At 49.3% G+C, this 22,810-nt stretch overlaps 2 protein-coding genes and 1 long non-coding RNA gene across 3 annotated transcripts; 1 reads left to right on the forward strand and 2 right to left on the reverse strand.

The window, feature by feature from the left end:
• Positions 1-2,533: 2,533 nt before the first annotated feature.
• On the reverse strand, positions 2,534-3,623 carry LOC113566566. The gene is made up of 2 exons (XR_003409140.1): positions 3,424-3,623; positions 2,534-3,375 (listed from the first exon to the last, which is right to left on the reverse strand). It is a non-coding gene; the product is annotated as an uncharacterized LOC113566566 (long non-coding RNA).
• A 14,195-nt stretch (positions 3,624-17,818) lies between these two features.
• On the forward strand, positions 17,819-20,930 carry LOC6603695 (diphosphoinositol polyphosphate phosphohydrolase 1). The gene is made up of 4 exons (XM_026992676.1): positions 17,819-18,764; positions 19,464-19,562; positions 19,626-19,781; positions 19,850-20,930. Exons 2-4 carry the CDS (start codon positions 19,464-19,466, stop codon positions 20,129-20,131), a joined length of 537 nt encoding a protein of 178 aa, XP_026848477.1. The 5' UTR covers positions 17,819-18,764; the 3' UTR covers positions 20,132-20,930.
• A 612-nt stretch (positions 20,931-21,542) lies between these two features.
• LOC6603693 (pupal cuticle protein Edg-78E) lies at positions 21,543-22,402 on the reverse strand. The gene is made up of 2 exons (XM_002028630.2): positions 22,066-22,402; positions 21,543-21,989 (listed from the first exon to the last, which is right to left on the reverse strand). The coding sequence occupies exons 1-2, from the start codon at positions 22,075-22,077 to the stop codon at positions 21,633-21,635; spliced, it is 369 nt and encodes a 122-aa protein (XP_002028666.1). The 5' UTR covers positions 22,078-22,402; the 3' UTR covers positions 21,543-21,632.
• Positions 22,403-22,810: the final 408 nt, after the last annotated feature.

Raw genomic sequence — 22,810 nt, forward strand, 5'->3', positions numbered from 1 at the left:
CTGGCCCGAAAGCCGAGCCAGAAGCACCCACAGTGGTGGGACGCAGGAAAGACAAATTGTTTGGGACATTTTCCAAATATTTTGGGCCACGTTAATTGTGCGATTAATCTGGGATTAGAAACTGCTGTCTTCGGTCTGTCGCTTCTGCAGATCGATGGTCTGCGGTATCTTGTGTCTTCTGTGCAGCAGATCGTGTAAATCAGCAATTGGCAACGCCTTTCCCCTCCCCATAAATAATGAGGAGGCTGCTCTCTTTCAGCTGTTTTTCTCTCTGTCTCTCTCTCTCTCTAAGGTGAGTGATGGAGAGATTGCAATCGGGTGGAAGCCACCTGATTGCAGCCGCCTGATCATCGCAGCAGAAGCAGCAGCAGCAGCAGCAGCAGCAGCAGAGGTATAAGAGTTATATTGTGGCATATATCAATATCAAACTGTGCCACACAAAAAACATCAGCAGCCACCTGCATCTGCCACAAGCTTCTCTCCATCTGGAATCTCCAACAGCGGCGCGAAGCCTTTATTAAGTTGTAAAAATGAGTGAAAGGAGAACAAAAGCCAAGCCACAGCGAAATCGGAGTACACTTTGAGGTTTCTCCAAGTAAAAGGCCTTCCCGCAATGTCAGAATGTGGCATGCCCCATCTGGGAGTGAGGGTATTCTGTGCCACAGCTGCTGGTAATTGATTACCACTGCAGCAGCAGCAGCAGCAGCAGCAGCAGTGAGCGAAGGGTAGTCCTCGCCTTGGATCTTGGATCTCCATTAAATTGCCAAGTGAAGATCAGGGCCACTGACACTGACAGGCAGGCCCTCGCTCGCACCTGAGGTTACGCATTGATTGCGCATACGCAGCGTGCAGCGTGCAACGTGCAACGTGCAGCGTGCAGCGTTTTCCCACCAGCAAAATGTGGAAACAATTTTTAATAATTGACAATTAAACTAACAATAATTGACAATAAATATTTAAGGCTGTGGCTGTGGCTGTGACTCCTCGACTGCTGTTGCTGCCTCAGCAATTAATGGCGCCTTTTAGCCATATAAAGCAAGGGTACTAGCCAGCGTCTGAGCCTCAATTGACTCATAGTTCAAGCCTGAGTTCCCGCCACAGTTTGGGCCCCGACTCCACCATTCAAGCCTCCACTCCTGCCTCCATTTAGGCCTCCGCTTTAGCCTTAGTTAAGGCCTCAATCGAATCACAGCTCGAGCCTCATTTCTATGTCAAAACGTCAAACGGCGGCCCATTGATGCTGGCGACAGTGTGAGAACTTTTCCACTGGCTTTGTTGGGGCCTTAAAATAAAATATAACTCAATTAGCGGGGAGTTTCGAAACCGATAAATCAATCAAACGCTAAAACACTGAGCAATAATCGAGAGCAGATCCCAGAGAGGGAGATTCCAGAGAGGGAGAGATCCCAGCCAGCAGCCACCCCGCTGCTTTGGCACCTGGGGGCTGCGGGGGGCTGCTGCTGCTACTCCACTGATGATTTGCGTGTTGCATGGCCATTTCTCAGAGCCAACATCCGGTGCTTATAGATGGTGGCAAAAACTCTCTTCTGCTGCAACTTTTGGCCGGAGCCCCTACTCCCGCCTTGGTACGCCAGAGATCCCACTCTTTATCCATCGCCTACTCCTACTCCTGCTTCAGCTCCAGCTCCAGCTCCAGCTCCAGCTCCGTCGTCATCTCCTACTCCTTCCTCTTCTACAGATCCCCCTTTTTATGCTCCCACTCCTGCGCCACTCTGCTCCGCTCCAGTCCGCTCTCCTTCTTAAGATCTCTTTCAAAACTTAATTGAAACATTTTTGCGTAAGCGGTCAGACAGGCCTCCTCCTGCTGCTGCTCCTCCTGTGACATGGCACCTCACCCACGCACCATTTTGTTGCAAGAGACTCCTGTCCCAGGCTGAGGCCCATTCCGCGCTGCAATGCTTTTGCCTTGTCACAAATTGAAAGCTACAAGCGGCAGAGTACACGATTTATGTGGGCCGAATGATCGGACGGGGAGGATACTATCAAAGGGAGGGTGGGGTGAAAGTATGGATGCACCGATGCACCGATGCACCGCTGCACCGCTGCACCATGGTGCATGCCGAGCTGCATTCATTGCTTTTTGGTTAATCCCCAGGCTGAGAGGCAACATGGCCATGAACGCCGCCAGTTTTATGGCATTTTAATGGTCACTTAATTTTGTTTATGTTTAATGGGCGCGCCTTCTGGCAGCTGCCTGCCCCGATCCCCCGATCCCCCGATCCCCTGCGCCCCAAACCCCCGTCAGCCCCCCAATCGAAGACTGGCGATTGGAGACTGGACTCCTATTGATTGCCGATTAACCGCAAACGATCCAATGGATACGCCGCCATTGTTTTGCCAAATTGCAGCATAATTTCCAGAATATTTTTGGCCAAAAGTTGGCGCTGTGAAATTTTAATCAGCCTTTCCGCGAAAGAGTTGTTCCTCTTTCCCACAGCCTCCCAATCTCAATGGCCACAATCTATGGCTTGAATTAACAAAATCATAAAGCAAATAGTACGACCATATAGTAGACGCTTGTGGCATGCCACAGAGATGCAAAGAGAGTCGGAGAGAGAGAGAGAGAGAGCGAGAACACCTCTAATGATGATGAGCGCATCGCTTTTTCAAGCAAATTGCAGCCACATTTCCTTTGTCGGCAATGGCACTGGCAGCACCTCTCCTTCCTGGGGTTCTGTTCTCCTGATTCTCCTGGTCTTTTGGCCATTGTCCATGGTGCTCCCTCTCGCTCCTGCACTGCCTCCTGCTCTCCTGGCCATAATGATTTATTGACCGCAATTCTAGAGACATTTTATTGCATTTTAATTAGTGTAATTTCAATGTTTGCCGCTGCCACAGCCACAGCCACAGCCACAACTTTTGATAGAACTCCCAGAAAAGAGACTTGGCCCTCTCGGAAGGAGGGGACTGGGACTGGGACTGGGACTGGGACTTCCTCGATCTCTAAGCCTGCCCCAAAATGCTCATTAAATTTGATTTAAACGCCTGTCACTCTTTCTGCCACACCCACATGGCATCTATGCCCCATGCCCCATGCCATAGTTCGCGTGTCGTCGCTCAAAAACCGTCGCCCACAAACAGTTCATAAATCCACAAGATTTAATAACTCATAAATGCATGTAAATGCAACAGCAACAGCAACAACAACAGCAACAATCACCGTAGTATAATGTGCCACATATTTTGAATGTCGCATAAAGAGCACCACAGACCCCAACACACACACACACACACACACACACAGACACAGACAGACACTCCACAGGCACACAGAGTTGAGCGTTTTCAAGTGCGGTTGTTTCGAATCACGGGCTCCTGATTTTCCGTTTTCAGCATCCGCGCTGCGCGTGTTACCTGGAAGAAAAACTGTTGAGAGCAGGTTGCTGTCGCACCGGTACGTACTGCGTATAAAAACCGGCCCCACCGGCATCCCGCTCTGTTGCAGGGGCACAATCAGTGCGCTCCATCCAGCAGGGGAAGGGGGGGTGAACCCTTGTTTTGGCGCCTTCCACTTCCACTTTCCACATTGTTGGTGGAGGGGAAAAAAGGAATTCTCACTCAACTTTTCTTCTTTCTTCTTCTTCTCGTCCGGAGCTTCACACACAGCAGCTGACTGCGCCGCCAGACAGGTGATCGCGTAGAGTTGCCACACGGACGGTGTTGCCAGACAGCCCCGATCTACCCAGGGCTGCCAGAGTGTTGGAAAGAGCTGGATTTGCGCGCCAACGGAGGGAGATTTCAAGTTCGAAATTCAAATACTAAAGTAATCAACGGAATGGAGGAGGAGGAAAAGCTCGCCTTCAGGAAGGGTAGCATGCTCGCCCGATCGCCGGCACCCGAGCCATCTCCATCTCCAGCAGCAGCGGCGCAGAGTCGGGACCTTGACTCTAGGGAGACCCCCAAGAGGGTTCGGGACGCAGCCAGCCCGGGAAGTTCCCAGAGGCAAACGCCGCCCAAGAAGAGCAAGGCCCACCAGGAGGCCACCTGCCTTGAGAACCTCTCGGAGCTGGGAAAAATCCTTGATGAGGTTCAGACCAGGATGATGGACAAAAATACGCGTCACATCAACATGGCCACCAGAGCACTGTTCGTGCGCATGAAGGAGCTGCACTCGAACATCATCCAATCGAGCCAAGAGGCTGCAGCGGGTAGGTGCGCGCCGCAGGAAGGCTCCGACGCCCAAGGCCTGTGCCCGAAATGCTCACAGAGCACGCGGAGCGCAGACAAGGAGCAGCAGACAACGACCGTCTGGAGGAAAGATGCCGCAGCGCAAACCGAACCGTGGCGCAGACTTAGCCAGCCATCCGTGGCCGAAGGCCCATTGGGGGAGCCGGGAACCCCACCTACGCGCCCAAGGCAGCGAAAAGGAGCTATCGCAACCAAGAGGACCCTTAAAAAGGCCCCGTTGCGGCCACGCGGAGATGTGGCGACGACCAGCGCCACGAGGCAGCCCAAGAGCCCCGGAATCCCGGACAGAGAATGGAGCGTGGTGGCCAAGAGGCCGAGAGCAGCGCGCCGCGCTCGCCCAGACGCGGTCATAGTTCAGGCCCCCGGGAAGTCGTACAGCGAGGTTCTGGCAATGGTCACCAGACGGCACGACAACCAGCTTTCTGACCTGGGAAGCTGCGTCTCTAAGGTACGCCGTACCACAAACGGCAACCTTCTGCTGGAGGTTGCAAAAGACAGCGTGGAGAGTGCGGAGGGCATGAAGGCCAGCATCGCACGTGTCCTCGGCGATGGAGCGTCTGTGCGAGCAATGACGGAAGACTCGAAGGTGGTCATATTGGAGATACGGGACATCGACTCCCTCGCGACGGAGCAGGAGATCTGTGCCGCCCTAACTCGCCAATTCAACATTGACGAGGGTCGAGTAAGAGTCCGCAGTCTGCGCCGCGGATACGCGGAGTCCCAGCTGGCGGTGGTCAGCTTGCCCTTCTCCCTGGGCCAAGCGGTCCTGAAAGGCGGCAAGGTGAGGATCGGCTGGACCATATGTAGGATCCGGGAAAGAGATGGACTCCCAAGGTGCTACCGATGCCTGGAACCCGGGCATATCGCACGGAACTGCAAGAGTATAGTGGACAGGAGTGGCTGCTGCATCAAATGCGGGGAAAAAGGGCACAAAGTTGCAGAATGCAAAAAAGAGCCTGCGTGCTTCATCTGCTCAGCAGCTGGAAAGAAGGAGGTCACGCACCAGGCAGGCACTAAAAACTGCCCAGCCACGCGAAGCGGGGTCGGCAAAACCAGGTCGGCATGCAGTTGATTCAACTCAACCTGAATCACTGCAGGGCCGCACAGGATCTCCTGACGCAGACGGTGCGCGAGCTTGGCTCTGATGTGGCACTCCTCAGCGAACCACATAAGGTGGGCAGCAGCAGCGACTGGGCCACGGACCTTACTGGCAAAGCGGCCCTGTGGCTCTGTGGCGTCGACGCGCCGCAATTGAGCGACACCAGGTCGGCTGACGGATTCGTCCGAGGGTATGTAGGCGGCATATGGTTATACAGCTGCTACCTGGCACCCAGCCTCTCACTGGAGACTTTCAGCCGCATTATGGACGAGCTGAGCTGCGATCTGCGAGGACGGAACAACGTCGTAGTCGGAGGCGACTTCAACGCCTGGGCCCTGGATTGGGGGTCCTCCCGTACAAACGCCAGAGGCCGCACGGTGCTGGAGGCTTTTGCCTCTCTGGACGTCGTCCTTCTGAACGAAGGGTCCCAACAAACTTTCAGCAGGGCAGGTGTAGGGTCGATCATCGATCTCACCTATGCCAGCAGCTCGCTGGCCCGGCACGCCCGATGGAGGATCAGCGACGCATACACTGCCAGCGACCACGAGGCCATACTATGCACCCTGGGCACCCTTGCCCGATCGAGAGGTACCCCGTTCCGGCATGGGAAGGCGTACCGCCAGGACACGCTGAGGGCCCAAGTCTTCGCAAGCGCCCTTGAGGGCTACTCTGCAAACGATGCAGACGGAGCCAACGACATGGCGACCAAATTTGCGGACGCACTTGAAGGCGCCTGCGACCAGAGCATGCTACCGAGAGGGACGTTCCGGAAGCACAAGGATCCAGTTTTCTGGTGGAGCGAAGCGATCGCGGCTCTCCGTAGAACCTGCCACCGGGCCAGAAGGCTGCTCCAGCGAGCCAGAGGCACACCGCGCTTGGCCCGATGCAGCGAGTCCTACAAAGCGGCGAGGAAGGAGCTGAAGACCGCCATAAGGAACAGCAAGAGGGAATGCTTCCTTAAGCTGTGTGATGCCGCCGAAGAGGACCCCTGGGGAGGCGCGTACAGGATGGTGGTGAAGAGGCTGAACGCAGGCAGCAAAGCTCCAACAGATCCAGAGGCACTGGAGTGTATAGTCAGGGTACTGTTTCCTCGAGGACGGCAGATCCCTAGCTCCCTGCGGTTCGAGCATAGCCCAAGCGACATCTGCGAGGTTACGGAAGCCGAGGTGTTGCAGGCAGGCAGAAACCTGATACCTAGGAAGGCTCCGGGTCCGGATGCGATCCCCAACAGCGCGTTGAAGCTGGCACTTCCTCTACTCCCGAGGGAAGCTGCGGGCCTTTTCAACAAATGCCTCCAGGAGGGGACGTTCCCCGAGAGGTGGAAAAGGCAACGGCTCCTACTATTAACCAAGCCGGGCAAGCCGCCAGGGGTGGCCTCTTCCTACAGGCCCATCTGCCTTCTGGACTCCATGGGAAAAGTCTTCGAAAGGGTGATCGGTGCGAGGCTGAGCGCAGCCATCGAAGCAGCAGGCGGTCTCTCCCAGAACCAATACGGGTTCAGGAAAGGGAGGTCGACGCTGGACGCCATCTTGAGGGTCGTACAAACGGCGGAGGAAGCCATTGCTGGGACCAGGTGGAGAGGCGGAACCAAGTCCTATTGTCTGGTGGTGACACTGGACATAAGGAACGCCTTCAACTCGGCCGACTGGACCCGGACGCTGGAGGCACTGAGGTCCTTCAACATCCCGGGCTACCTACTGAATATAGCGCGCAGCTATTTCAGCAATAGGGTGCTGACAATGGACACATGTCAGGGCTCTAGGGCATACGAAGTCTCAGCCGGAGTCCCGCAGGGCTCCGTTTTGGGACCTCTGCTCTGGAACGCTATGTACGACGGGGTCCTACGGCTCCCGATGCCAGCCAACACTAACCTGGTGGGCTTCGCTGACGACGTCGCAATAGTGGCGGTAGCGAAGGAACTTGCCGCAGTGGAGGAGCTTGCCAACGTCGCCATACAAGCCGTCGAGGCGTGGCTATCCGCCGCGGGGCTGGAGCTGGCGGCCCAAAAAACGGAGGCGGTCCTGATATCCAGCCGTAAAGTGGTCGAGACCGCCAGAGTTCAGGTTGGTGGGACCGCGATCGAATCGCAGAGGTCCATCAAGTACCTTGGAGTCCTCATCGACACGCGCCTTTCCTTCAAAGAGCATCTGGAATACGTCCACACGAAGGCCGGTGGGACCGCGGGAGCGCTATCCAGGATGCTGCTAAACACCAGAGGGCCAAAGCAGGCAACGAGAAAACTGCTGACGAGCGTCGTGACGTCGCAGATGCTCTACGCCGCTCCGGTGTGGGCAGAAGCCGCGAAGGTGAGGAGCTACATGCGAGGAGTAGAGGCAACGTACAGACTGTGCGCCATTAGGATCGCGTGCTCGTTCCGGACAATCTCAGACGAAGCCGCGTTAGTCATTGCCGGGCAAGTCCCGCTCAGGGAGCTGATAAGGGAGAGGAAGGAGATCCATGATGCCATGACGGACAGTGCAGCCGAGGCACGCTCCAAAGCAGAAATTAAGGACGCCGCCAGAAGGACCAGCATAGACAGATGGCAGTCTCGTTGGGACCACTCACCCAAAGGCCGATGGACCCACACCCTCATCCCAAGCATAGCATGCTGGGTTGAAAGGAAGCACGGCCAGGTGGATTTCTACCTTACCCAGGCACTGAGCGGACATGGCTGCTTCCGCGGCTACCTCAAGCGCTTCGGCCACGAGACAGAGGACTGGTGCCCCGAGTGTGGCACAGGCATAGTGGAGGACGCTCGCCACGTCCTCTTCGACTGCCACAGGTTTGACCTCGAGCGTCAGACATTGGAGACAGTAGCAGGGTCTAGGGTCAGCACCGAGACTCTGGTGCCGCTGATGCTGGCAGACCCGAAGGTGTGGGATGCGGCCGCGGAGTTCGCCTCTAGCGTGATGCGAACGCTTAGGTCCTTGGAGAGAAGGCGGAAGGAGCAGACGGAGTAGGAGTCCACGCCACTGCGAAGCAATGCTTTGCGGCAGTACCGCAGTCCGCGGGGCCCCTAGTCCCAACACACTCTTGTCCGATAAATATAAATTGTAAATATTATAGAGCAAATAAATAAGTATATGAATATAAAAAAAAAAAAAAAAAAACACTCCACAGACGCAAAAATCATACTCATACGAGTGTATGGGGGAGGACACAACAAGAGAAACGACAACGAAGATGGGAATACACTTACGGAAGTGCCCCTCGAAGCCACAGAGGGGCACTGCTGCACGACACGTGTATAATTTTGGGAATATTCAAATGGGGCTACTCTTCAGCTTAAGATCATCTGTGGAAAGAATATTCCATGAAAGGAGTTGCCACTTTGCTCATAAATGTTCTTTCTTCTTATATGTTCCATATATGTTCCATAGATCCTTTAAAAGGAATACTCTGGCATGTATTACTCTTCAGACTCGTTAGGAACACTGATTTCCCTTTCCTACTTTGAGGTTTTGACAGTCACAAGACCCGAAACAGCTTAAAATTAACAGAATTCATAAAATATACCACAACTTTTGAAGACAGAATACTTCTACACGATCAACTCACAAATGAGAGTGTATTCATGCTATAGCTAAAACATTTTGAGCCTCAGTAAAGTTGTATAATCCAAAATCACTTTCAAACTCCATAAAGAACTCCTTTAGCCCATTTTCAAGAGAGTATAAAGATATTAAGTGGAAAATTGGTAAAGAAAATAGTTCAAAATTGGAGTTTGGGCAGGACAGCAACCATACAATCATTCACCCAAAAGAATAAACCCATAACCCAAACGAAGAGACGAGCAAGCAACAAAGTTTCAGCATATCCGTGGGAGGAAGATCCTTTAACGTCCTTCAGAGCTGGAAGGGAAGCATCCTCCATGGCTCGAAGGCGAGTGAATGATTTGACCAAAACGAAGTCATCTTTCCTCGCTCCGCGCGCTCACTGGCAAAACGATGACAAATTGCATGAAATAATATAAATTTTGCAGTCAAGACAGTAAAAACTGTCTGGGGCCTTGGACCCAGGGACCCTGCATGCCCCCCCCCCCCCGCTCCCCCACCAAAAGAGCAGCTCAGTGACGGAGACCCAGAGATGGAGCTGGAGATGGAGCTGGAGCTGGAGCTGGTGCTGGTGCTGCAGCTTTGGTGTTGGGCATGGGAGTCTGGCAGCCGAGTAAACTGTTGTTTTTCACGACGACGCGTGTCACATTGTCCACCCACAAGAGCAGACGACAGACCAGACTTGAATCTGTGGAGACTGGAGAGAGGAGCAGACCATTCGAAGGGGCAGCAGCAGCAGCAGCACCACCACCACCACCAGCAGAAGGAGCATTGGAAAATTTGCATAATTTGCTTGTCTGGAGAGGCGGCGGCACACCCACACGTCTCCGCTGTCTCCGCTGTCGCCGCCTCCGGTTTGACTCCTCCAACCAGTACGCCCTTTTTTCGTCAATTGAGTTTTTGGTTTTCGTTTATGATTAACCCAAAAGCAACAAACACCCGCATGCCAAGTTATTCAAAGGAGAGACGTCTCGTCTGTACATGGGGGGGGGGGGGGGGGGCAACCCTTTTCCCTCTCTTGTTGCACCAACAATTGACAACAAATTGATGTGGAATCGGTTATCATCTCTCATTAGGGTAACACACAGGCTCATTAAGGCATTAAGACCCGGAAAGTGATCAATAATTGTTGAGATTTTCCCATTTAATTTGGTTGATTTCAGGCGACAGAGCAATAATATGCCCGCGCCACTGCATAAATCTCAATAAATTTATAGTTATCGGGCAATAAAGTGTCACCGGGTACGAGCACTACTTCATTCTTCATTCTCCTTCTCCTTGCCGGTTCTCCAGCCTCCTGCCAGAATGAGCCGCCATCCTGAGACTCGTTTCGACTGCTTCATCCTTCTCCAAGTACAATATAGGCCTTCCTTCATTCACGTATGAGACTCCCTGCTCGGCTCGGCCGACTCTGTTTGTTGATAAATTGAATGCGTTTCGAGCATTTGAAAATCGCAGGCAATTAAGGAGCTCTGCAAACAGCAGTCGCAGTCGCAGTCGCAGTCGCGTTGCAACAGTAACAGCTGTCTGTGCAACACCTTCAGCTCTGCAGACCCCTCCTCCCTCTCTTCTCTTCTCTTCTTTTCTCCTCTCCTTTCTGATCTGATCTGGGGATCGCGGGAAACTCTTCGCCCTGTGAGTCCATATCAAAGCATCTCTCACTCGGCGGCGTTCTCTCTCTGATTGCAGCGACATGCTCGAAATTACTTTTCTGTGTAAAGCAAACACACGCATACTCGTGCACAGATGCCACCACCGAAAGCCAAACGGTGCAACAATGCTGCCACTGAAGCGCGAATTGTGGGAGATTTTTTTGGGGTACAAAGGTGAATGCGGAATGCCCTAGGGCCAGATCCGATGGGTACTCAATGGATCCAACAAACTATAGACTACAGAATGGGTATGCAAGTGCAACATTGTGCGTAACTTTCCACTAAATGTGGCGGAATATCTTAGGAAGAAGAGGCATATACTGGGGTTTGCTTTCCATTCTAACCTCTGGTTTATTCCCATCACTTCTATGCAGCTTCCAGCTCTATTACGTCCGTACTATCCTGTACTCCTGTACTGTCCTGAAAACTACAGATCCATTCGCGGTTCCAAAGTTCCCATACTCCTGCCATACCCTAACTGAAGCGGTAAGCAAATATCAAAGCTATGCCCCATCTCCAGCCACCATTCCAAATGCCACTACAGATATCATTGTCTTACCACTTGCTACACATTTTCACACACTCTCTTTCTGCCCAGGAGCGGGAGAGGGAGATGGAGAGGGAGGGGGAGGGGGTAGATGCAGCAGCAGGGATCACATCGGCAGCTGCGATAAGCGGGAATTAAATAATTTTACACTCCTCTCTCGCTCGCTCGATGGCGATTATCGGCGTGCGATTGCGCGATGCCGATGCCGATGCCGATGCCGATTGCAATACGGATACGATTTGGTATATGCTAACGAGCCGCGCGGCGGCTGCCTATAATTGGCCCAAAAACCAGAAGACACAGGCACCGAACCACTGAACTGCCGAACGAGCGAGCAACAAGGAGAACAGCGTGCCACAGTGCCACAGAGGCACAGGCAGAGGCACAGGCAGAGGCAGAGCCACGCCACGCCACGCGCTTTGGATTTGCAGGTTCGAGTGCGCGGTTTTTGGTTTTGGGCTCTGGTTGTGCGACTGACTCCTCGGGAGTCAAGTAATTGACAAACAATTACCTTTAACGCAGCATTGTTTCCACGGCAGCGTCTTTGATCCGTTCGGCATTCGGGGATGCGGCATTCGGCGGCTTTCAAGTTCAAAAGGAGGCAAACACCTCAATTTTGGTAGCCAAACTACTTTGGCTTTGCTGCTTTGCCTATGTCCGAGAGTGGGGCATGAGTCCATGGGGAATCGAGCCGAGCATCAGCACCCTCACATGCCACAGCCACCTCGGTGCCGCCTTGCCGCCTTACCGCCTTGCCGCCTTACCGCCTTTGTCCGCATCTTCACCCCCACACACACCATACCATGCAACACCTGCCGCTGCAGAGAGCGGCAGAGAGACGACCATAATAATAAATATTTCATGAAGCTGTCAGCAACAAATAATCTAAAAACTGTGCACCGCCGCACTGACCAAAAGCCAACAAAAGAAGCCGCCAAACGATGGACGCTGGACGCTGGACGCTGGACGCTGGATAGAACCCAAACCCAGAGCGAAACCCAACCCATCTTCAAGGCGGAAAACCCATCCAAACAGTGCCCCGAACGTGGGGCTATTTGTGGCAGCAACAATGAGCATTCGTTCGGCTTTAGTGGGTGTTGGTCTCGTCTCCACTCTCCCCGGCGATTGGAGGAGGAGACTGGAAGATCCGAACTGGAGGAGGAGACGGAGAGATCTGAAGTGGAGGAGGCAGCAGGAGGATCATCATCAAGTGGAGGATGGCTACCGAACAAATGGAATGCGGAATACACACACACAGATACAGATACAGATACAGATACAGATACAGATACAGATACGATTGGCGGAGCTGTGGAGCATTGGAGCATTTATTAAACATAAATTCATGGCTATATTGACATTGTTTCTGCTCCTCTTGCGCTCACCTCTCTCTCGGAAATCAATTCAAATGTTAGTTGTGCTCCTCCTTTCAGTGATTTCGCGCAAATATCACAATATTTCGATAGCAAGAAAGCGGGAACAGTGAATGAGGCTCTAGCTAAAGGTTTTCTAAGGCAAAAGTACTACAAAGTAAGGGAATATTATAATATTTAGGAAACTGGAAGTAGAACTGTGATTTCTAATCGAAAGAGATGGGAAAAATGGAGCCAAGCTTCAGTGAAAGTACTCCCATCTATAGAGAGATCATAATATTTAAGAATAGAGAACTAGAACTGTGATTCTTCTTGAAAGAATGAAAGAATTTGAATCGGCAAAGTACTCTGGTAGTACCGAAAGCTACCAAATACTTGAAGATGTGTGCAAAATGCACTTAAAACTCGAACTGAAAGCTGTTCTAAGGTAAATAAATGCAAGATAAGTGCACTTACAGTGATTATATCTATGAGTCTCAAGCACAACAATAGCAGCTCCAAATAATCAACAAAAACAAACGTGAAGCAGTGAAACATGGAAACAGTGAAACAACCTTCTTCTTCTCACACGAGACAGATGATGGATTCACTGACTGCAACGCTGCCGAGTATCTGCTGGGCCCCGTAGCCACAGGCCAAGAGGAGACATCAGAGTGCCCAGAGCGGAGAGCCATGGCCAGAGCCCGTTTTCAGTGATCTGGAGCAGCCGTCGCTCCATGGTGCAGCATGCAGCATGCAGCATGCTCCATGCACCTGTCAATACATTTGACATAAACCGGTCGCCTCCTGAGCTTACGCACTGGGGAGAAGGAAGCTCCCACCCCTGAGGCAGGCGGCGGCAACGGCAGCGGCGGCGGCGGCGGCGGCGGCGCATTGGGAGTTGGTCCGGGGAATTCTTTTGCTGGGCAAAGCAGAGCAGACCTGTTGCCCCATCAGCATCCTCATCCACATCCACATCCTCATCCTCATCGTTGTCGTCGTGGTCGTCATCATTTGATGCGTCAAACATGCGCTCAAACGCCTCGATAGCGACTGCGACTGAGAGGCTGTGGCTGTGGCTGTAACTGGAGCTGCGGCATCGATGCGACGCGTTGGCGACTGGCAGAAAATTTTTATTATTATTATGACCATTTTAGCTACCAAGCAATGCGTAAAGCAAATGGCCAAGTGGGCCGACGGAGACCCGTCGCCCATCGCCAGGAGCAGCGTCTGTGGAGCGTCTGCGCGCCGGCGCAGCAGTTGGCCAATAAATTGTGACGCTAATGTAAAGTGTGGCAAGCCATTAGTAGAACGAACGGGAGAAGCAGGCTGCAGCAGCAGGCAGGCACGCAGACAGCAGCAGGATCGGGGATCCATGGGTGAATGAACCCCCGGGACAACAACCGAACCTGGTGGCAGCTTGCAGGTTGCAGGTTGCATGGATCTATGTGGGTAGAGGCTGCCACGCCCTGTACTGGCTGCCCACTAAGATGTGGCCGATGGCTGGTGGCTGGTGGCTGGCATTTTTATGGCATCCGCCGCCGCCTTACAACAGATTTCACTTCCAGCGGAAAACGGAAGCGAACGACGCCCGATGCCCGACGACTCCCCAGCGGCGGCGGCGACAACTTCCTCAATGATGGAGGCGCTGCTGCACTCTCGTTTGTGGCCTGCCATTTAATTGATTAATTAGAGACCATGCCACTGGCCACGCCGGCCGCCCAGTGATCAAGCAAAAGTGGTTGAGCCGCGCCACTCGACTTCCGTCAATCTTTTGGAGGCACCAAAGCTTCAATCTGGCATAAACTGCCGCAGCAGCAGGCAGAAGCTTCAATCTGCAATCTGCAATCTGCAATCTGCGGCACCTTCCACTTGCTGTGCGGCACTGCCAGAGTGTCACAGAATTTGTCCCGAGTTTAAAGTTTATATAAAGCGCAGAAAGGTCTCGTCTCCGTGTCCGCCTGCTGCTGCGGCTGCTGTCCAACATTTTTCTTCCTTTTTTTTTTTGTGTCCATGCCACGACCTCTCAACCTCAGGGGAAAATAGTAGAGAAGAGACGAGAAGACGAAGAGAAGAGAAGAGGACCCAGGGCAAACCACAAGGCACTTGATGCCAAGCGATGGCGGCGATGGCGGCGATGGCGGCGCTGGTGGCATGGATGCCGCATTGGACTTGGCTGCAACCCACAATGATAGTCGCCGCAGAAGGAGTTGCAAGCGAAGGACGAGCAGAAGGAGCAGAAGTGCGAGAGTGCCAGAACGGAGGACAGAACGTGGTTAGCAAATTTATTATGTAAACGGAAATACGGCATATCCTTTGCCCAGGCGAATGTCGGCGCCGCAGCAATAGAAATAGTTTTCAGGCAGGCAAAAAACCAGGAGACACACACCAGAAGAAGGAGTCGACTAGGAGCAGTCTCGTAAATCGCATAAATTGTATAATTCTGGGCACTCCATTGTTGCAGCAGCAACCCTTTGTTGCTGTTGCTGCTGTTGTTGCATGGTTTTGTTGTGTTGTGTTTTGTTTTGTTTTGTTTTGTGTCTGTTTCGTTGAATTTTGTTGCCAAATTGCGTTTGTAGGTGACTCCTGGCGCTCTCCTTTCGGCTTCAAATGAAACAATATGTTGCCAAAGGCAGAAGCGGGTCCTTCGTTTCCTCCATTTAGAAGTTTGGACACGCGCGCCCTGCAGCTGATGACAGGGGCGTGGTGGCGTGGCTGCTACTCTAGCCTCTGGCCTGTGGCAAGTGGCTGCTGCTGTGGCAAGGATTAGTGAATTAACGATAGATTCCAACACCTGCGACAGCCAGCAGGAGTCAGCAACTTTTCGAATTGGTTTTCGCCACGCCGCATTGAAAGTTCGAATTGAATCCCCCCCATTTGCCGGCTCAATTAACAGTAACTTAGGGGAATCCCCGAGTTCATTTAAATTCATGAAGTTTCCCCGAGAATGTGGCAAGCAAAGCAGAAACGAGAATGACAGGACGAACGTTGACCACAACAGCCGCAAGAATAACCGGAGAGAGCCGGAGAAAGCAACAGAATGGGCGAGAGCAAAGCGTAACGAACAAAAGGGAAACAATTTTATGGAACGAAGGCATGAAAAAACGACTGAAATTGCCGCAAAAGAACAAAAAAAACACAAAACCAAAAAAAGGATTGGGCTAAGAATAAGTGGAATTTGATTTGGTCTATGGATTCGAGAAGCAGTTAAGGGAACTACTAGTTACACGAACAAGTGGGGGAATATAAGATTAGAGATGGAACTTGTTATCGGGCATTAGCGGTGATCTGTACAAGAATCCAATAAGCGAAAGGAAACCCCGATTCAATGGATCTTTTTTGGACATATGTATGTACCTATTGATGGAGATATTGTTCTGACTTTCCTCTTTAGTTACATTTCGCATCCCCACCCTTTCCCTGGCGAAAGGAGAGGGTCCTTCTCTTCCGCTCTCCCTCTGGTTGAGGTCACCCGAACGCATCAAATAGGCAAAGTTTTTGCTAGCCAAAGCGACGCCTCTTTGCCAAATTTATGACATTGAATTTATGTGCAGCAAAGCGTGCCGCCCCAGCACCAGCCAGGGGAGTGGAGAGAGAGAGAGAGGCAGAGGAGCCAAACAACCGATCGATTCGGCAAAAATTAACATCCAAAGATGTGCCACAAATAGTGACAGACAGACAGACAGACCGACAGAGAGATAGAAAAAAGCGTTGCGTTAAACTGCTTAACACTTCTGCATGGTCACCCAAAAGAAATTGGAAATGGAAATGGATATGGAAACTGTTGCCATAACTCATTGCGGGGCCCCATACTTAGGGGGGGGACGGGGCGAATTGTCTAAGAAAAGACAAAAAAGGAAATGGCAAATGCATTAAGAAATAAGCAATTTTCTTTTGCTTGCAACAGCAAAAACGTGGCACGAGATCAAGGAGCAGGCAAAAGCAGGGCAAAGGAGAAGCCAATGTGTCGCCTGTTGGATTGGGGGAGGAGCCGCCAGCACAAATGGTTAAGGCGATGCCAAGGACACGCCGCCGAGTGGCGGAGTCTCCCCAGAACACCCTTCTGCTCACCCTGCTAAGTAGTTGCATTAAAAGCTTACAACAAAACCTGCGACAGCAACAGGAACAGACAACACAGAACAAGAAACAAATTTTTGGTAACGCGCAGCAGCTCCTTGGCCATAAAGTCGGCTCTTTCTGCCCCCTGCCCCTTATTCATAGGGGCTGCCTGCTTTGCTGTGTTCCTTCTGCCTTGGCAACGAATCAAAAATGTGCGACTCCACTCCGCGTGTGCAGAAGGAGGGTCTGGGGTTCGGGGGCAGTAAATCATTTGGATTCGTACGGTGAATGAACAGCTTAAAGATACTTTAAAGTTCCATGTTCCAATTAATACGCGTTTCCCATTAAATTAGGCAAAATTTAAAAAATTAACGCTCTTTTGATGTATAATTGCTATGTAATCTACATTTTAGCTACCTCTACGCGTGGCGCCATCCTGTGACGTATCCCTGAACTTCAATTCAAAAGAAGTAGTTCCTCTTCACTTCATTCGATGGCGCCAGTCTGTAGTTCCATTTGACCGTTTTTAAAGTCGCTTTGTATGTGCGCTTTCCCAATTGAAAAGAAAAAGACTGAGATTGAGCCCAAAGATGGAATAGATTTCATCAATCTATTAATTTTTAAATGTATATTTAAGAACAAAGGGTATAGCAACTTTCATACGCTGGCTTTTTGAATTTTCGCTTTCTCAAATCGAACTTCCGTGAATCATTTCAATGGATTGCATTTAAATCCTTTTCGTTCATTCACTTTCAAACAATTTCTATTTTGCGCGCACCGCTGGTATCCAGTTGATAGTATCGATAGTATCGTTTGGTGGGACTTGCTCATATTTTTTAGAATTCGAACTTTTTTGTTTAAACCTTTTTTTAGACAATATCCAACAAAAGCAAGTATTTAAAACAAACCAGTCAAGTAGAAAATTGATTTAACAATCGGCTAAAATTATGTGGGCATGGCTAAATGTGCTTTTTAGCTGTGAATATGCCACGGAAGATCAAAATTGAGCAATATGGTTTCCAATCCTTGACGGAGAAGATTAACCCATTGTAAGCCAAGGGGGTATTTTAATACTCCATCGAAAATAATGAAAATTGAATCATTTTAGCGCAGTTCAGGTGAAAGATATCGTGGTTTTTTTGTAAGTTCAGAGGAAAGATGGCATGATTCCTCAAGAAGAATTTACAAACGATAATATTTTCTGCCGTTTACCCCAAGTAGTTGAACTATTTAAATAAAGGTGGCTTAAGTGGGCTAAGTTCGATTTCTTATCGATATACGATAAGCTAAATTAAACGAGTAAGTGAAAAGTGATTAACTTCTAACTGTATAGTGCATCGTGTATCGTTCCGTATCGAACATCCCCATCCATCCGCAGCAGCGGCCGCAGAAAGTGGAGGAGCAATGGAAAGTTGCCGATAAGGCAACACTTGTGCGTCGGCAACGACACCAAAAAAAGCAAAGCCAAAACCAAAAGAAGAAGCAAAAATTGCAGCGAAAAGTTTTGTGAAAAGCGAGAAGATCGTTACCGACTACTGACTCGTCCTCCTTCTCGTCACTTCACCCTTCCGCGGCGGTGAAGCGGATAACCAGGACAAAGAGACGACGAAAGCGACTAACTGCAACACACACACGCATACCATACCGCACACACCGACATCAGCCCTCGTGTAATACCAATCCAAAATCACATATACCAGACACACACACAAAACCAACCAACAAAAACAACATGCAATCTTTGCACAGTAGTTAAATAATTCTGCCCTGTCTGCGCTTTATTTCCTTCTTCATTTTGTTCTTTTTTCTCGTTTAATTTCAACAAGTTTCTGTTCTCCCACTTTTCCCCTTCTCTTCGCTTTCCACCGTTCTTTTTTTTGCGTTATTACTTCACACACAAACAGACACCACGAAACACATACACGCGACACCCACCACTACAGCGACAGAATTTGTGTGACGTCCGAGCGCAGAATTGTCGTCGTTTATATTTTGTTTGTGCATTTTTGCCCGTTTTCCCTCCGTTTTGTGCGCGAGGCGTGCCTGCAGAAGCGGCACGAGATCAGCAACCAGCCGCAGTAGCAGCAGCGGCGACCGGCTCCCCAATACAACACCTGCGCGCCTCCAACAAGCACACACACACACTTGTTGCAGCACAAAACAGACGGAGACAGATAGAGAGAGAGAGAGTGAGATAACGGAGGCGGAGAATTAAAAGTGCCTAAGAAGTCATCATCTGCTGCTATCAGCGTACGTTCGTTTGCCCCCAGCGTACTTACACAACTTGGAAAAGTAAGCAGCCCCCAAGAATCCAATCCCTCCCAGATGTTGCAGCACTACCAGAAAGTGGTGCGCGACTAGTAAATACCCTAAAATTATCCGACTAAAGATGCGCTATTCGTGATCCGTTATTCTGTTACTGTTTCGCTCAGTGCCCTTGCACTGATGTGCTCTTCCGCAAAATACCCTACTGGTATCGACACTGGATGGGGACTAGTTTTTCTGACTATTTCAAAATATTGGTAAATTGTGTCGTACTGTAAGAGCGCTTTTATGTTAACACACTCTACCCCTCACATCCAACTATTATCCATTGGAAATGTGTGTACCTTTCCATGACAGGCCGATTTGGCGAAAAGTGACCGATACCCTGACTGGTTCTGGAACCGGGACGGGACTGATAAGCTCTACAGCGCCTGTGTTTGGGTCTGGCGCTGCAATTTGCCGATTGGCCTAGCCAGGGACAATCTCCCCATCTGATAAGATCCGAATCACGATTCTCATGTGCGCGCACATTCAAATTAAAGGCAACTGCCATAAAATGATTTATTAAGAGGTTTTGGTGCGAACGTTTATCAGCCATAATTATTTTTAAGCGCACATAGTGACATTGGGAATAGGCAGAAATATGGGGATTCAGGGTTGGACCGTAAATTAGTTCCCAATCTTATGTGCCTCGGACTCATCAACTCTTGCTGCTGCTGCTTTCAGATGGTCAAGGAGAAACCCAACTCAACGCGGATCTACGACAAGGATGGCTTCAGGCGACGGGCTGCCTGCATTTGTGTGCGGGCCGAAAACGAGGCAGAGGTGAGTGTGAAGCTTTGGATATGTATCATAGTAAAATCAAAATATCTTTAACTGTCTCCTTAGGTACTTCTGGTCACCTCCTCGCGGCGTCCTGAGCTTTGGATCGTCCCAGGTGGTGGCGTGGAGCCCGAGGAGGAGCCCTCTGTGACCGCTGTACGCGAGGTGCTCGAGGAGGCCGGTGTTGTTGGCAGTCTGGGTCGTTGTCTGGGTGTATTCGAGGTTTGAATTTTCGATAATAACTCAACTGATATTCGAATAGAATTCATATAATGTCTTCCATCTCGCAGAATAACGATCATATGCATCGGACTGAAGTGTTTGTCATGAATGTGACCAAGGAGCTGGAAGAATGGGAAGACTCGCGCAGCATTGGACGCAAGCGGCAGTGGTTCACCATCGACGATGCCTTGTCCCGTCTGGCGTTGCACAAGCCAACGCAGCAGCACTATCTGATGCAGCTGCAGCACTCAAAGACTCGGGACAACACGAATCGTGTGGTGAATGCCACGCATCCGCCCAAGTTGACCAATGTGGCCACATCTCCAGCTGCATCGCCAACAACGGCATAAACACCCATAAACACAATTTACTACACCTATCCTCCAAAACACACACAACATCCTATCGCGAAAAATCGATTCTAACTATTCTTCAATCCCGCGCACATTTTGACATTTTTGGAAGTTTACAAATAGACAGGCAGTTAATATATTATGTTGATTAAGCAATATGTTATTCACAACCTCACGCAGCCTCACACCCTCCCATACAGCCTCCAATCCGCCTATCCCTGAACCTATGTTTAAGTCCAAGAGTTCATTTATGTCTTTAGTAATTTGTAATGGAGCTAAATTTACTTGATTGTACTCTCCAAAACCGAGAGAGAGTGAGTTTGAGGATGAGTAAAGCATCTAAATAATTAAATGTAATTCAAGATCTATAACTAACAAAACAAGAACATATAATAATTTTTGAGCGAATAGCACTTTTTGCAAAAACTAAAACTAAAACTAGAGAAAACTAAAACAACAAAGCAAAACAAAAAAAAATATCTATTAGATTTTTCTACTCTTTTCTATAATTTACTCGAAAATTATGGCATCTTAATTGATTTAAATACCAATTGGAAATGCTAACAAAACTTGATTAACTGATGATTAAACAATTATGCTAAGCGGCCTAAAGAAAAACCAACAATAAAACATATTTAAGCGACCACTAACGAAATGTATTTCGTTCTGAATCTGATCTGCCACAAAGGCCAGCACACACAAGATGTTTTCTGTCACCAGAATGAATCATTAAAGAACCTTATTATAATTAACAACCAGTTGCCTATGCAAGAATATATATATATACATAAATGAAGATAAACGTTAACTTATTGTAAAAAAAACAAAAAAACAAAGCGTGAGAAATTAGTTGAGAAGAGAGCCAGCAGCAGCAGCAGTAAAGCAAAGCAACAACAAACATATTAAGAACTAATTCAAACTACTAAGATACTGTGCACGTTGTACTTTTCAAAAGCATATAAAAACCATACTCAAATATGGATAACAACAATAATAATAATAATTATGAATTATAATAATATAATAACACCAACACACACACACACACACAGCGAGTGGCAGTGGAGTGGAGTGGATATGCGGCATGATTTCAATGTGATTTAAGAGATACAAGAGACACACAAACACAACACATAACAAAACGCGTTAAATGAACAATTTTATGTAACATTTTTTCGATAATGATTTTATTTTGGCACTTAAAAAGCGCGCAACCAAACGGAAGGGAAATTTGAATTATGGCAATTGAGTCTTTGATTTCGATCCAATTCTTGAATATATTCATAAATTAGTTGCAAACTAATCTGAGCAGGAAATATTTCAATCGGAATGCTAAATTATATCACAGAATTGTTGCAATTATTCAATGATTTACAACAAATAAAGAAAAAAAAAAAACAAAACAAGCTCCACTAATGTTAATCTAATGTTTATTTCATATACAAAAAAAAATTGTGCTAAATTAAAGCTAACGGATGAGAAGATGCAGCATCATCATCTAAGTCCTGAGCTGAATCCTGGTGAAAGGGTGAGCCTCAATGTACGCCAGAGCCTTCAGAATGTAGTCGGGAGTAGGTGGCGGCGTTGGCAAATGTGCACCTTTTGGCTGATATCCATTCTCGTCGGCAGTGTACTCCAACTGAATATTTTGTCCATCGGGAGCCGTATACGCCACCGATCCTGCCGCATAGGCACTGCCCACACCACTCTCCTTGGCCTGAATGCCATTCGAGGTTCCGTACTCCCAATTGTAGCTGCCATCGTTCTTGATCTCATTCTCGTACTTGGTGATGGTGGCCTGTGACTCATCTGCGGCCCAAGTGACGGCCACCAGGAAGAGGGCAATGATTAGCGCCTATAAATCCGGTTGAAATTCGCTGGTTAGCTTTATTATCGCATTCGGGGATCACTTATCACTAAACGATACTTACGATCTTGAACATGGCTGAAGTTTGATACGAAATCTGAAACCTGTGTAGGGGAATCCAAGCGGAACGTTGCTTTAGTTGATACTGATGTCGAAAGCAAATCCGAGAGACCGTTTTATACCAAAGCTGGGGACGATCACTGACCTACACCTACACCTACACCTACACCAACAACAACAATAAGTCATAGATGTTCCACAGTTCACATTTGATCTTGGAGGCTTTAGTGCTCCGTATTATTAATAAATTCGCGCATTTCGAATATGAATTTGACCGAGTTTTACGAGCGTTACGTTCATTCCCCTGCTGTTCGCCTAATGGCCGTGTTTTTTGTTTTGTTTTCGAACAGAGATCAGCGGGCCAGGCCAAAGCCAGCAGCAGGTGATCATGATCTATACCGCACCGCATTCTACTTAACAAATCACAGATGGAGATGAAGATTTACCGCTGAAGATTCCACACACAATGAATATGCTTCCATTCTTATCTAATCTTGACTTAAATTCATAATAAATTTATGAATTGTTATCCGAAGATCAAAGACTCAATAGGATTCCCTTAAGCGAAGTTTGGATACCCTTACATCATCTCTATGCCCGCCGATTCAAGACGATTTTAATATTTGAAAGTCTCTCTCTCTTGCTAGGGTATTCATAGCGTTAAAATATCATTCGCTAGGCGCCAAGAGAAGTTCGTTTGGGCTGTCATTCGATTAGCAGCTTTTGTTGTTAATGACATGCAAATGCGA

This window comes from Drosophila persimilis, unplaced genomic scaffold (assembly GCF_003286085.1).
Source record: "Drosophila persimilis strain 14011-0111.01,24,50 unplaced genomic scaffold, DperRS2 tig00000780-arrow-arrow-pilon, whole genome shotgun sequence".
Lineage (NCBI taxonomy): Eukaryota > Metazoa > Arthropoda > Insecta > Diptera > Drosophilidae > Drosophila > Drosophila persimilis.